This window comes from Eumetopias jubatus, unplaced genomic scaffold, assembly GCF_037043125.1.
Source record: "Eumetopias jubatus isolate StellerSeaLion01/CBP00866 unplaced genomic scaffold, mEumJub1_p1.0 scaffold_4, whole genome shotgun sequence".
NCBI classification, from domain to species: domain Eukaryota; kingdom Metazoa; phylum Chordata; class Mammalia; order Carnivora; family Otariidae; genus Eumetopias; species Eumetopias jubatus.
The window spans coordinates 39,018,038-39,033,446 of NW_028274810.1; the positions used below are offsets into that span (position 1 = coordinate 39,018,038).

Genomic DNA, 15,409 nt, shown 5'->3' on the forward strand with positions numbered 1-15,409 from the left:
TATGTCAAGGGGGGCAAAGGTTTGGCAGTCCATTGCTAGAGGAATCAAGAGCTGCCATACAAAATGTCTGATTAAATAACAGGAAATTCCTACCTACCTTGTTATAACTCCGTCCGGCAGAATCCTTTTCACTAGGTTTCAGTTCCTGCAGCTGTGCATCAAGAATGTCCACCAACTGCTCCATCAATCTCACTGAAGAACTCACATCCCCAGCAAACACCGGCCCTTTGGTATGTTTAGCCAGTTCGTTGGCGAGACTAGCAGCATTTTCTCCACTTCTGATCTGAAATCACAATTTATATTATCTCAGTATGATTTCTTGCCCTGTTTGCGGCTTCTTGTTCTTTTCCTGAGTATCTTTGTTGTGGTGAGAGAAATATTTGCAAATATGTCAAAATCTGCAACTAATTGAGACCAATAACTTTCTCCTCATTTCAGATGATTAAAGGGTCTTAGATCCTCAGCACACAAAAGAAATTCTTAGCCAGACATTTAAAAGAAAAAAAAAAAAACAGAAATCCTTTTTTTTAAAGTTTTTCAGACAGCTTTCTCATTTCACTGCCACCATTTGAAACTGCTGTTTAAAAATCTTATTTATTTTTTCCAATGATCCAGAAATTTAAATCAGAATGTAATCAGTATGATACTGGGAGTTATTATCTACTGCTCGCCTGCATTTCAGAAAGGTAGATGACGAAGGAGAAACTAAAATGCCACTGCATTGCATTGTAATATTAAAGTTACTAATGCCTTTTAAAGTCGTTTTTACTTATTCTATCATAATCATCTGTGATATAAACATCTGCTTGCATTCTGTGGATTCAGTTTCAAACTTAATGGTATTTGATTTATTAGGCCAATGGACCATTTGTCTTACAAACATCAAAAGAAAGAGAACAAACTGAATATGAATGAAATTTAAAAAAAAAGAAATGAAGCAAGTATCTACTCATTAAAAAGCTCAACAAAGAAAACAGCATGCCCCAAAACATGTAACTTTGAATAAGTAGTTTACAGACAAAACTATGCATAATTTTTTATTTTTATACTGAACAAAGAGCGATGAAGCCGGTTTTAACACACAAAGCTAAATTATTTATGTTAGACGTTAAAGCCCTTAATCACCAATGTGTATCATATTAAAAGGTTCCAACCAACCTTCTGAGCCAGCTGATTTACCCAGTGTGAGGTACAGTTGCTAAGATCAGGGCCCTTAGGGTTCCATGTTCCAGTGGAAACCATGCAGAGATAGGAGGCAGTTCCTACAACAGAAATTGAAACCATTTTTCTGCATGCATTCGGGAAATCAGCTACAATGATACTACACTGCATGTTAAATAAACGCTAATGGAAGTGGCGGACAATATCTGACAAAGAACAGGGTATAATGCATATTATAAACAGTAAATATAAAGTCAGCATAGAAATATCAGACGTTTACAGCAAACAAACAAAAAGCCCTTGATTTTCTTGGGACTCATCCAAAACGGTACTTGTAATGAGAAAGGCAGCTGTAAGGAAGCCTCACTGGAGTCCATGGGCAAAAAATGTCAGGCTTGACCTAGGTCTTTAAGAGGGAGAGGTATACTTCAGGGCCTGACCTTAAATAACTTTTACCGTTTATGAGCCTTTAAGTTATCTACCAATGCTCTATTACCAAAGTTAACAAAAACAGTAACAAAATTAGCTATCGTAAATGTCTCTCTTTCCTCGAAGTCACTTCAGTGTAATTCAGAACCTACTCACACTAAATGTAAAAATGTACATTTGGCATTTTACAAGAACTACCTCTTGTTCCCTTGGGACATGGTCGTTCAACCATCATTCCCCTTTGTGTCTGAGGCCACTTTATCCCCCTCGCGTCTAAGGCTTCGCAGAATCTCTCTGGCAGGGGAAAAATATTTGTTACAGGAGGAACTTTGGTTGTAGAAACTGCTGGAGGTGGTTTTGCCCCTTTGCTTCCTTCCTGTGATCCAGCTACAGTTGTGCTCATGGGGCCTTTCTGTGAAGTAGTGCTTGTGGTTGATACTGTGGTTTTGAACAGCTCAGCTGAAGAAGTTATTGTCACAGCTGTGGTAGGCACTATGGAGAAAAGATGAGTATATTAATCTCAAACACACACCTGCACTCACATACAGGCACACACGTGAATATGTATATGCACACACACAACCCAAAACCCCGCACCATCCAACTACCCCCAAACCAGCAACATGAGAATTAGTGAGAACACCAGTAAGGTTGGAGAAAGAATAAATCTCTTCATTTGTTCCACTTTATTCATATTGTTGGCTAAGTAAACTAAAGGAAGTTTAGGCTTTACTGTACAGTTTTCTGTATGACTCTCATTGTCTTAAGTCTACTTCTCAATGACATATTTGATAATACAGCTTAAGTATATTTCATCATTTATCATCCAACAAAAACTGAAGGACAGTTTTAAATAGTTTCAGTGTCTATACCAAGTATATGTTACTATGAAACAACACAGAAAAATTCTTTTTTAATATAAATGCATACCCTATAAATAATCAAATTCAAAGCATCAATAAAAATCTGACAATTACATATAGTTAGGACAATAGAAAATTTAAAGTCACCCACTCTATATCTTGCAGGAAAATAAATACTGTGACATCTTTCCACCCAGCAGCCATTCTTGCTTGAGAGATTTTTGAGCATGCCTGATTAGATCCAAACAGAAGAATAGCTCGGCATGCTTGTGCTGTGTTAGTAAGAAAACATCTGAGGCTTCGTTAGGCACATTTACATTTGAAAATGTAGTAGAAAAAGCAACTAGTTCTGGTCAGAGGATTATAATGCAAGAAAACAGGTTAGATCAAATCAGGCCTAATCTGAAACCAACCTTACAAACCATACGGACACTTTATAAGAAACTACCGTTACACATTTGAAATTATTTTAAAAGGTTCTTTTTGATTTCCAGCATTACTTTCAAACTGTTTAATCTACTAGGTTAAAAAAATAATTTAGCTTAATATTTTCCTTCATTAATTGCCATCTAATTAGTTTAAACAACTAAAATTCTGTCAGTAAAACTTAAATCTTATCATTTAAAAATCTACTAAGTGATCACACTAAAGTTTTATCAACATTTATAGAAAACTGGCTCTTGAAACCTTTATCTATGATGCTTTAAATTTAATAGAGTACAGCAAATTAAAAAGAACTATTTTTTCAAGTAGTCTGATAAAAACATTAACTTTTTTTATGCTTTCTCTATAATGTAAGAGACAAACCAGAACATTAAAACTTAGAAAACAAGTTCACGTTATCACTAATATGTTTATTATTTTAAGTTCCGGTCCATAAGTAGTTGTTATTGACAGAATATCCCAAGTCCATCTCAAAAAGTAGTGTGTGCACATGTTTCTAGTTCTTTAGGAGTGAGAAACTTCTTCTGGTCAATAAATGCATACCATACTCTTTCTACACCTTTTTCCCTTCTATCTCAAGAGAAATTTCTTAATCATGTGTTTTATTTCCAGGGCATAATTTATTGACCATATGAGAGATGCTGTGCACATTAGTCAAACATCATGCCTAGCCAGCTGCTGCAGAAACCTATTCAAACCTGTCTATCTTTCTCTGTAAAACACTTGCTTGACATCTTGTTAAACCTCTGTAATTTTCTTTTGATTACAATGCAGCCAGGCTTTCAGGGCTTTCTCAATTAACATTTGTCAAAAGCATCACACTCTTTTAACAGAAGTGTCAAATGACTGCCTCTGAATCAAATCTCAGAGAGTAGTGGGGAATCGGAGCAAAAATGAAAAGGACAGAGCAACACAGTTTAGAGACACACCATCTTATGTATCTCTTGACACTGCACTAATTAGTATGTATTTAAGCCACTGAAATAGGTCTTAACAGTACTACAATTAGTGATCTGTTAGCTAAGCACCAGGAAAGATTCATAATAACTGAGTCAAGGTAGGTAATAAAATGACCTCTAGTATATGCACAAAATTTCTTGCAACATGCTATAGCCTGTTTGTATGTGTTTTTGAGAATAAATTTCATATATTTTCACCTTTTGTTCATCAAAAGTTTTTTTAAGATTTTATTTATTTATTTGACATAGAGAGAGAGAGAACAAGCAGGAAGAGAGGCAGGCAGAGGGAGAGGGAGAAGCAGGCTTCCCGCCGAGCAGGGAGCCCGATGCGGAACTCGATTCCAGGACTCTGGGATCATGACCTGAGCCGAAGGCAGACGCCCAACCGACTGAGCCACCCAGGCGCTCTTTGTTCATCAAAAGTTTAAAGGGAATAGATCTTCTTCAAAGATAAATCAATGAAATATTGGGACATCATGAAAAACATGAAAATAAACTTCTAAGTAGCAAAATTAAACCCTTTTGAAAGACAATCAGAATTTCTGGAATTTTGCAAAGCTGACATTCAGCAACTTTACAGAAAGCATGTTTTTCTAATGATGAAGCCACAAATGTAGAGGCCGTTTCTAAAAATTAACATTTCTTCCATAAGTGAAGACAGGTCCCAACAGGGCATCTGATAATGATAAAAAGCTACACTTATTCAGCATTTATGTACCAGATGCTACGCTAATCACCATTCATGGATCATCGGATCATCTTATTTAATCTTTACCACAACCCCATGAAGTAGGTACTATGATTATCTTCCTTTTACAGATGAGAAAATTGAGCCATGGAGAAGGTTAGGCAATTTGTTCAAGGTCACCTGGCCATACTCTTGAATGTTATGATCTTACTTTTCTAGGCAAAAGATTTTCAGACTCTGGGAAAGTATGGCATCCCACAAAGCAATCTGCCCTTATTTAGGAGCATTTAACTGATTCCTCTCTGTGTAAATCTCTAAAACAAGAAAAGGTGTGGGAAGATAACATAAAATACTAGAGCAACAGTTGATAAAAAGTTTCATAATCTAACTTATGTGGCAAAAGATTCAAAACTCAAGACTATCCTATAAATGGTAATAGAAAACATGGCAATTCACAATAGAATTGTATCTCAAATCTAAACCTTATTTTACAAAGTTCTGTCCCAGAGTTATCAGAATGTCGTATCAAGCATCCAGATTAAGTGACTTAGCATTCTGCCTACCTTTGTCATTTGAGTATAGAGACCCCAAAACAGTACTAATAAAATGCTAATAAACATATTTAAGAACTACCCTTGAAAATTTCAACAAACACATACAGAATGCTTCAATTTACTATGGTAGTGCTTACTACCAATAGAACCCATTTATGCTAAGGGTAGTACTTCCCTCACCCAGGTCCAAGAACTCACTCATTGTTCACTGAATGAACTCTAGTTACAAAGAGTCTGTAGCCTGGAAAGGCAAAAATGTGTATTCATTAAATTTACCTTTATTCAATGTCTAAAAATAACGATTATCTTTTATTGAGCAATCATTATCAGTGGAAAGATGTTTCAAGAAATGTGTATTCTATGCTCAACACTCCCCAAATAAATAAACCTAAGTAGTTCTCTTGATACAAATTTTTCCTCATACTATTGAAGTGTCTTACTTCATAATTACTCTAAGACAAATATTCAGGAACTGTCAAAACCCAAGACACAATATTTTTTTCAATAATATTTGGGAGGGGCACCTGGGTTGCTCAGTTAAGTGTCTGCCTTTGGCTCAGGTCATGATCTCAGGGTCCTGGAATCGAGCCCCATGTCAGCTCCCTGCTTAGCAGGGAGTCTGCTTCTCCATGTCCCTCTGCCTCTCTGCTTGTGTGTGCTCTCTCAAATAAATAATTAAAATCTTTAAGAAAACTAGTATCTGGGACATCAAATTTGCAGGCAAAGTAAATATAAAGCAATTCAGATTAAGAAACAGAAAAGAGTTAAAATAGGACCGAAAGGGTTTTTCCTAAGTCTACTTTAGAGAGGGAGAATGTAAAAAGGAAAAACAGAACTAGTTTAGAGAAATGGAGTGACTGAACTATGTAGAGATAACATAAGGCTAAAGATGGAAAGAAAAAAAAGATGTATTTGAAAATCATGATTAGAGCAAAGAAATAATATACTTGCCCTGTTAGGAAGGCAAAGGTTTGGGTTTATAAATGGGGAAAAGTATTGAAGCTAATATACTATGAAACAGTCCACAACAAAAAATGAAAGAAATGATAATTTTACAGCACAACGTATACCTTAGAAACATACATAGTAGAAAATCCAGGACATAAGACTAAATTACAGCCAAACCAGTTAATCATTGCTTTATGACGGCTGAAGACCTGAATTCTGATTGCTCTGTTCTATCAGTTTTGTGGATCTTGCTTCTGAAAAGCTGACAGTGGCTTATTGATTTGACCTAAATTGATGGGCCAGAATAGTTCTGCAAGGCCCCATCTACATGCATATAGATATCAGCACAGATCTTGGATGAGAGAGACAGGAGTCTCTAAAAGCACATGAAGATAAATTACAAGAGAGGGGAAAGAGAATATGGTTCAAACAGCAGCAAGAGAGATTTAGGTCATATAAAACTCTGTATCACTAAGGGTTTAATTAGGGGCCAATATGAATTTTTATTTTCTGGGAATATTTAAGAATGAGTAAGTATATTGGATAACAAAACACAGCTGTAGGAACACAACTACTAAATATGTCTAAATTCCCCATTTTCAAAGCTGGTAACTGTTCTTTCAAAAAATATCTAAACTATCAAAGACTTTTTCATCTGAAATGGATCAAATTATTTACTAGAATATAAGCCACATATGGAAAATGACATTATTACTCATCTTGTAGTCACGAAGTACTTTGTGACAAGTAGACAAGGGCAATGATTCTTTGTTGAATTGAGTCTGTACTCAATTTATTCACAATCTTTCAGGTGTTGCCTGATTATGAATTTCCATTTTTAAAAGTATTTTATTTCTCTTTCTCCTAATGGACGGGGAAGAGATTTACTGCCGCCCAAAACAAATGTAACAGCTGTGAGAGTAACACAGGTTACAAAAAAATTAACACAACAATCAATATACAATGTCAAATTTTGTCAGTTCCTGAAGTTTTGCCTTTGACAAACCTACAGGATAAAGGATGAAGGATGGTACTAGCTTTTAGAAAAACAGCTGAGATACAAGAAACATCCCAAATTGCTGGTCTTATGAAAAAAAAAGATATGTCTAAATTTAAAAGTAAATGTTTCTGAGGTGCCTGTGTGGCGCAGTCGGTTAAATGTCCAACTTTTAGTTTTAGCTCAAGTCGTGATCTCAGGGTCATGAAATAGAGCCCCATGTCAGACTCCGCACTCAGTGCAGTCTGCTTGAGATTCTCTCTCCCTTTCCCTCTGCCCCTTCCGCTCGTGTTCTCTCTCTCTAAAATAAATGAATAAATCTTTAAAAAAATTTAAAAAGTAAATGATTCTATGATATTATCCTTAAAAGATTTAATTGCTAAAAATTTAACAATGGATATTACTACTGTAATTTTAAGGCAAAAAATTCCAGACATACATGAATTAAAGGGGTCTTGCATTAAGTCAGTATGTCATTATTCTCTTACTTTTTAAATAAAAATCACATATTTTGGTATACTATAATGACTCAAATTAGAAATTCAACTATAAGAAGTTGTGACTTTCACTTTTAAGGTCTTGACCATATTACAATATTTAGAACTTAGTAATAAGTGTATCTTCTTTTTTTTTAAAGAGTTATTTATTCATGAGAGACAGAGTGAGAGAGAGAGAGAGAGAGAGAGAGAGAGAGGCAGAAGGAGAAGCAGGCTCCCCGCTGAGCTGGGAGCCCGACACGGGACTTGATCCCATGACCCCGGGATCATGACCTGAGCCAAAGGCAGACGCTTAACCATCTGAGCCACCCAGGTGCCCAGTAATAGTATATCTTAAAATACATTTAGGTACATGTAATTATGTTTTAGTGTACAGAGTGTATGTACTGCTTTGACAGAAAAAGATACTAATTTCTTTTTCACCTTGTTGAAGGGATTGATTTAATCACTCCAAAGAACTTCCTGGTTCTTAAAATTTTCAAGTAACTCAATAATTGGAAAATTCCAATTAACTCAGTAAATTTAAATATTCAGATCTTTAAAACACAAATATTACTGTTCAAATATAAATGACTTATAATTAGTACAAGCTCTGTAACAACATATGAATAGTTTACTTTTATCATGAGTATGAGGTAAGCTTGTTTTAATGAAATATTCATTTAATTTATCCTCATAAATTGTTTCCCACAGAACTGAATTCACTTGATCAACTAAAATATATTTCCAAAGATTTTACATTACTTTCTAAAGTAATGATCCTCCATAAAGATACCTAAAGAGAACACAAATCGAAAATGTTAGCTGATCCATCTTCATAAATCATCACTGGGGATCATTTAATGCTTAGTCTATGTGTGACAGTTAAAGTCACAGAAATATTTACTTAAAACCATCACTAATTTATCAGGAAATAAAAATGTGTAATTTTGCTAGGAAGATGTTGGATGACTCCCTTTCCTACCCAGAGAGCAGACACCAAAACGTCAGAACACTTATGCCTGACATTGTACATCAAGCCTAGCAATTCTCCTGGGACTTCCTAACACACATTTCCCTTAACCACTGGCGCCAAGAAGTTAAAAGGTCTGCACATAGACTGTAATCAATTCAGAAGTCAGGGAGAAGAAAAAAAAAAAAGAAAACAAAGCTAACAGGTTTGTAGCTGGTATTATATTTTTAGCAATGAAAAACAGTAAACTGACCAATGATGCCAGTTTTTCGTCATCAAAATGTAAATGAAAAAATTCAGAGAAGGAAAATAGGCCAAACTAAGGCTGAAATGTACACATTATATGACAGCATGAAATATCACATTATCCTTTGAGCTTTAACTATGAAAAGGAGAAGGAAACCTGCAGGAAAAGAACTCCCAAGTCTTTTAAAAGTAAGCTTAAAGACATCAGCATTAGCAAGCAAACATTCTTACCTTGGGCAGGATCAGGTGGACCAAATTCCAGAGAATATCGTAAAATGAAGTTATTGTTCCACACGTAGAGTTGGTTATCTCTAGGATTGTAATCCACTGCAGCAATATACTGGTATTGGTTGGGGAAGGGAACATCTACATATTCTCCTCGGTTTAATCGGGTATTGTAAATGTAATCAATTGCATTCTTGCCTGTTTCACTCTCATTGTCTTGATAAACTGACCTGACCACGTAGAGGACGCCGCAGATCATAAAAGCATTTGAGGCAGCACGTTTGTCATACACAGTCTCCCACGTTGCTTCAAATCGAAGAGTGTATGGATTTAGTTGGCTAATAACGATCATTCCGTTGTTCTGTTCAGTGGCGTAAATGACCCACAAGCCATTTTCATCAACTGCTAGGTCGATATCCGTCTTCCCTCCCCATCTATATGGTGAGGTATCGTGATAGTTGGCATAGTTAATTATGGCCTCTCCACTCTTAATTCTAGTCCTCAAGTCAAATTTCACAATGTTCCTTGTTCTCTCTTTGTTAAAAAAGACAGCACCATCATACACCACAAATCCAGTACCATCTACTCGATTTGGAAGTTTGTATGTCGTCGTTTGGCGACTATTTTGGAAATCTTCTAAGGAAGCATATTCTATTAAAGTATCAGTACGATAGGGAGTCCAGGGCATGAAATAAATTTTATCTGCAGCCTGAAGAGGGTCCTTGCACCAAGCACCTGCCTTTTGTTCAGCTTCATATATACATGGTGAATCCACAATTGCTTTCAAGGTCCCAGGGCACACAAAAACTAACAGTCACAGAGAAAAGACAATAATTAAGCCAAGTTAAAAAATTAAACAGGCAAACACAAATTTTAATGATCATAAATCAAAAGAGAAAAAATGTGTTTTATTAACATCAGATTTTACCAAAATTTATACTTAATACAAGTACCACCCTTCTTTCCTCAAGTTACAATAATCAATGTACCAGCATACAAATTGGCTGGGGTTGATTTTCACAAATACAAACCTAAGTTTAAGATCATTCATAACTGAGCTGACAATGTGAATTTTTTGCTTTGTGTTTTTAATCTTATAATGTGGTAATTTATACTTTAAAACTTTGAGCTTTGTGCGTAACAGTGTACAAAGTACGTTATTTTAGTCCCAACTTTGTACCCTCCCTCCCCTAGCCCACGTATAAACCCTCAAAAGCAAAACACCAAAATAAAGGAAATACAACAAAAACCCAATGTGAAGGCTTATTTAGAACTTTTATAAAAGTTAGACTGAAAACAAAGGTGCTTCAGTTGAAGAAACATAAATAGTCAGAAAATGTAATTAGGAACAGAGAAAAGTAAATACAAGGAAAGCAGTGATGAAACGACCAGGAGACCCTGTAACCATGGCATGCTATGGAGAGGGTTCTGGAAGCCAGGCAAGATGACACTTTAATAATAAAATATCCAAGGGTGTCAGAAAAAGAGATAAAGGGTGAAAAAGAAACACAGAAAGGAGCAGCTCCCCCTCGCCGACTTCAGAATTTTTACCCCATCACCAGATTTAGCAGTCATATAATTTCATTGTAAACAGTCGACTTCTTTATGAGGTGCATTTATGAGATCCTGCTGATTATTTTAATGTCAGGAGTGTTGTGGGGGGAGGGAAGGGAGGAGGTGACATCCATAAGGCACATAACAGGGAGCTGGGGTTCAGACTGTATACGTTATTTACCTTTTTGCTCCACTTCTATTTTAAGCATCGGAAGGAAAACAAAAAAAAGTGCAAGGAAAAAAGAAAAAAGATTAAAATAAATAGACTATTAGTCTAAGACCGAATTCGTAATAGACGCTAAATATAGGAAGAATAAGAGCTGTACTACTTTGGATAAAGAGAAACACACAACAGGAAAACCTAGCAGGAGAAAGATTCTAAAGTTACATAAAAGAACATGGATCAATCATTTTAGTAGATTAAGGAGGCAATACAAATATGTTGGCATGTTGCTTCACTTAGTGTACCTGAATAAATAATGAAACTCTTCACTAATGCATGGTATATATACTCTTGCCTTTCCAAAGTTACTCAGCATTTTTATCCAATTTTACTTTATATATGTATGCTACAGACACAAATGCATGCAAAGGTGTATCATCCCCATACTATATTATCCTACAAACTCATTATTAAATTGACTAAAATCAGGTAAGCATAACAGGAAAATATATTACAAAAATGACAACTCAATTTTGGCGCTTAGGTCAAATTTCATGAATATTGATATGGTTATATTTTAACATTTTCCCAAAGACATTCATGTAAGAATAAATATATAATTATGCATCTTAGTACTTTTCAATTTTTTTTATTATTTTCTATTTCTAGAAAAATCCATCTTAAGAAAAAATGCCTCCTTTTCAGGAATAGATAAATCTCCCCTGCAACCCCAGTAGGGATTTTGAAGGGTGAGGTAACATAGTGCCTTTCTTCCCCACTAAGCATTAGTAAATTCCTTACTTAGGTTTATATATACTTTACATTATAAAATTCTTACTAAATTCCGTACATTACATATCTCAAACTTGTAATATTAAGTCTATTTTTTTAAAAAAAGTAAGCAAAATACATACAAGGAAAAAGCAAGCACAGTAGGCAAGGAGAAAAAGGAAGAAAGAATTATGGTTAGCTTATTATGACATTGTCTACCATCATCAACGTACACAGAAAGCAAGCTGGCATGCATGCAACAATCATACCAAGCATTCAAAGCAAATACCTTGACTCCACAGACCTCATAAAAGGTAAATGCTTTCATAAAACAAACCTGATTAGTACAGTTAAATGAGAAAAAAAAAATCCTCCCCTTCAAGAAGTCTAAAGACACGGATTACACAGTTAGGAAGGGTGCTATACAAGATTCTTGCTGGTAAATAGAATTCTAATAATTACAAAGCATAAAACGCTATTTTAGATCGTATGTAGGCTTTGAAGTATGCTGCCTGAATTTCATAAAGTGACCAGATTAATGTCTGTGATTCTCCCTCTTTCCTTATTAAAATGCATTAGGGTGTGCTAATGCTCTATCTCCAAACTGATTACTCAAAGATACCGTAGTTGCACATTTCATTAAGATGTCTTGGCTTGATTAATTTTTTTAAAAATTACAATAATTCAATATTAAATGCTGACCTCCTGGAATACCTCAGGGAGAAATACCGTACAAATATTTTTGCCAGAGGAATAGCATACAAGCCTCTGCATTAAGCTACCACCTCCCCATCCAACTTGGTCTATTTGACCACTTTCAGGAAACATACTTGCCCTATAATGTGTAATTCTGATTATATCCAGTAAAAATTAAGTTTGGTGTTACTGATATGAAACAGCTCTTTTTTATAAACCAGTAGGCCTAAACCTATTCCTCAGTGAAGAGCAAGATTATACCTGCTTAGAATCGATAACGGAAGGGCGTGGTGGGAAAGTAAGGATACGAGAGATCGTTAGTGTTTTGACTTCTCAGACTGTATTTATATACAGCTGTATTCTTTTTTTTTAGGAAAGAATGATTTTACTGAGTCAATCAATTAAATGTGAAGGATGGGAATAATACATTTTAAAATATGTTACATATTCAAAACAGAACTTAAAACAAGTTCAATACAGAATGTATAAAATATATTTGTTTTCCATTAACTGAGAATGGCCAGGCTTTATTATGTGAGGCACTAAAATGACAGTGCATTTGCTTGGCAAAATATTAAATAGGGAAGTCTTTCTTTGTGATTTAACCGATTGTTTAAAGAAAAGAAAATGTATAGAAACTGTATAATTTATAGTTCTGATGAAAACAGAAGTAACACCCAAATGTAAAAATAAAAAATAATTAAAACCTTTGATGATTGATGAATCACATAAGATGTGGATACTGAAAACAAAAGTCCTTACATTATGATTTTTATGAAAACCCAAAGGACAGATCTGTCAAACCAGCCAAAACTCCATCAGCCCAGGAGAATATAAAAATACAATAAAATTAATGAAATTAGCATTCTTCATCACATGCCAAATGTATATTGCAACTTGTCTTAAAAGACTGTATGAATTAATTCATAACAATACATTTACTATTCTATAGACCAAACATAAATACACGACCCACTAACATCAGTGGAAGACTACATGGATGTGCAAGACACGAAATTGACCCAAAGAAACTTAAGCCTACACACTCTGTATCTGAAGTGACACACTATTTCACTTTGAATAATCTCACATTGATTCATTAAAAATATTTAATTAATAGTAATGGTTATTTTTTTTCTCATCAAACAAAACTTACAGCTAGAATTATGGTATAATTTGTATAATTTAATGATAATTTGAAAAAGAGGGCACAAATATCAAACCAAATCTTGCTTGTAAGGTATGAAATTCTAATAATTATTTTCCTTTATCCTATAAGATCTTTATCACTTCTTTTAAACACATATACATTCAAATACTAACACTTCTGTTAATGATAAAGGATAACCAGGAAACACACATTTTTGACACAGGCATTATCTGGGTAGGTATAAATGTCACATGTAATATTACATGTGCCTGTCTATAAACATAAAAAGTAAAACAAACAATGGCATTTCTAATAAATTCTGTTAATTTATTATAAAATTTTCAAATATCATGGGAAATTTCTGGATATTTTTTTAAGAAGGAGGAAATGTTTTTCAGATGTGTAAACTCCTAGAGCATTTGCTCTGGATAGAAACTGGCATAAAGCCAGGTGGTAAAAGACATATAATAAATGTTATAGTGACAATTTTTATCAACTACATAAAGTTTAAAAGGGGTTTGCAAATGATACAAAGTACAAAAACACTATTAAAACAAGGGGGAAGGGAAAAATACAGGCTTAAAATGAAAGTATAAGGGATGGGTATAACAGAAACATAAAGAAACAAAAGGAGAGGAAAATGAGGAAAAGAGATAAATAACTACACAATCCTACCAAATATCAAAGCAATTTAAAAAGAGCCTTTGCATTAAATTTTAATATTAGTGAAAATCATATAATATATAGTGTGTCACTACTATACAGTATATAGGAATTATAATTCTATTCTTTAGCATGGAATAATTTGAAAAAAAAATGCCAGACTTATTTCTGCCTCGTGCAAACATCTAGAAAGGTAACAGCAAATTAATTACCGGTTTTTGTTTTTTTAAGGACAAAAACTAAAAAGAACAAATACTTCTCTGCGTATAGCTATTGGCAAGTTTAGTGCACAATATACAATACTTCTGGAGAACTGAAAAAGTAAAATTTTGAAAGTTAGATGTTCCAGAAGATATCCACATTTTCCTTTCTAAAACAGCACAAGAAATAACTTAAGAATCTGAAAATAATGTTTGCTTAACACTGTTCTTGGTCTATAGACTAGGTTACAGGAACTGGCTCCAGAAAGACAATTCTTGGCAGCTCTGACTGATTCCACTGTTTGGGAATGGATGCTGTATTCCTTTTCTAATTTGAAGACAAAAACCATGATAAATTCAAATGAAAGCGACTTTACGGAACAAAATTTTGGTTAGCTCAAAAGAATACAATGTTCCTCTAAGTGGCACAGGAGAATGATTACGTAAGCCACCAACACTACATACAAGAGAAATAATATAAAGATCAGTGCACTCAGTAGGCTTCCAATCCTACAAATGGTATAGAAAATACTGAAAACATAAAAAGCATCCATTTCACAGTAACACAGGAACACAGAGCAGGGATGAAAAGAAAAGATAATCTGTGTTTGGCCTTTAACTGATACCCACAAAAAAACAATTTATCAAAACTGTGGGCAGAGAAGAGAGAGACCGCACCTTCACAAAATGTGTAAGAATATATTACTGTCATAATGGACATATTATATTTATCTGAATTCAGCCCTTTCGTTTAAGAAATATTGATAGTTTGGACATAGAAATCTATCAGGAATAGTGATCTAGCTTTTGAGGTTCTGGAAAAGGCAATTTCATTATTTAGTTTAAAGTCATCTTTTTTAAGGAGGGAAGTGTACAAAACTTTCTCAAATCATTAAAATTGCTGCTGAAAAACTTTTCAATTCAAATGCCTATGAATCAAGGTTACAGGACGCCTCTTTTTTCCAATTTAAAAAAGTAAAGAAGACAAGAACACTATTAAACAATAGCTTATGAAAATTACCTAACATACTGAAACTTTTGGTTGTCTAAAATACTTTTTTCTACTGAAAGTGCAGGATACAATTTAGCAGTATGAATTCTCAAATTAGGAGGAAAACTACACAGAATTAGAGCATTAGCTAAAGATTACTTACGAAACTCCCACCTGAATTTTAAATATCCCTCTACAGGATCTAATGGATGTTGTCAAATTAAAAAGAGAAGTATATGTAAGGTTTGGTCGTATCTA

General features: G+C 34.4%; 1 protein-coding gene across 13 annotated transcripts in view; it reads right to left on the bottom strand.

The window, feature by feature from the left end:
* Nucleotides 1–15,409, bottom strand: part of ADGRL2 (adhesion G protein-coupled receptor L2) — a 150,472-nt gene that overhangs the window by 39,391 nt on the left and 95,672 nt on the right. For 8 of the 13 annotated variants that reach the window (XM_088022958.1, XM_088022955.1, XM_088022956.1 and 5 more), the window contains exons 4-7: nucleotides 8,970–9,770; nucleotides 1,789–2,082; nucleotides 1,159–1,262; nucleotides 98–283 (exon numbers count right to left, since the gene is read on the bottom strand). In XM_088022958.1, the coding sequence (XP_087879084.1) occupies nucleotides 98–283; nucleotides 1,159–1,262; nucleotides 1,789–2,082; nucleotides 8,970–9,770 (1,385 nt within the window). Of the gene's footprint in view, nucleotides 1–97; nucleotides 284–1,158; nucleotides 1,263–1,788; nucleotides 2,083–8,969; nucleotides 9,771–10,698; nucleotides 10,711–15,409 lie in introns of all 13 variants that reach the window. The other 5 variants (XM_088022957.1, XM_088022954.1, XM_028102459.2 and 2 more) reach the window with 1 other exon arrangement.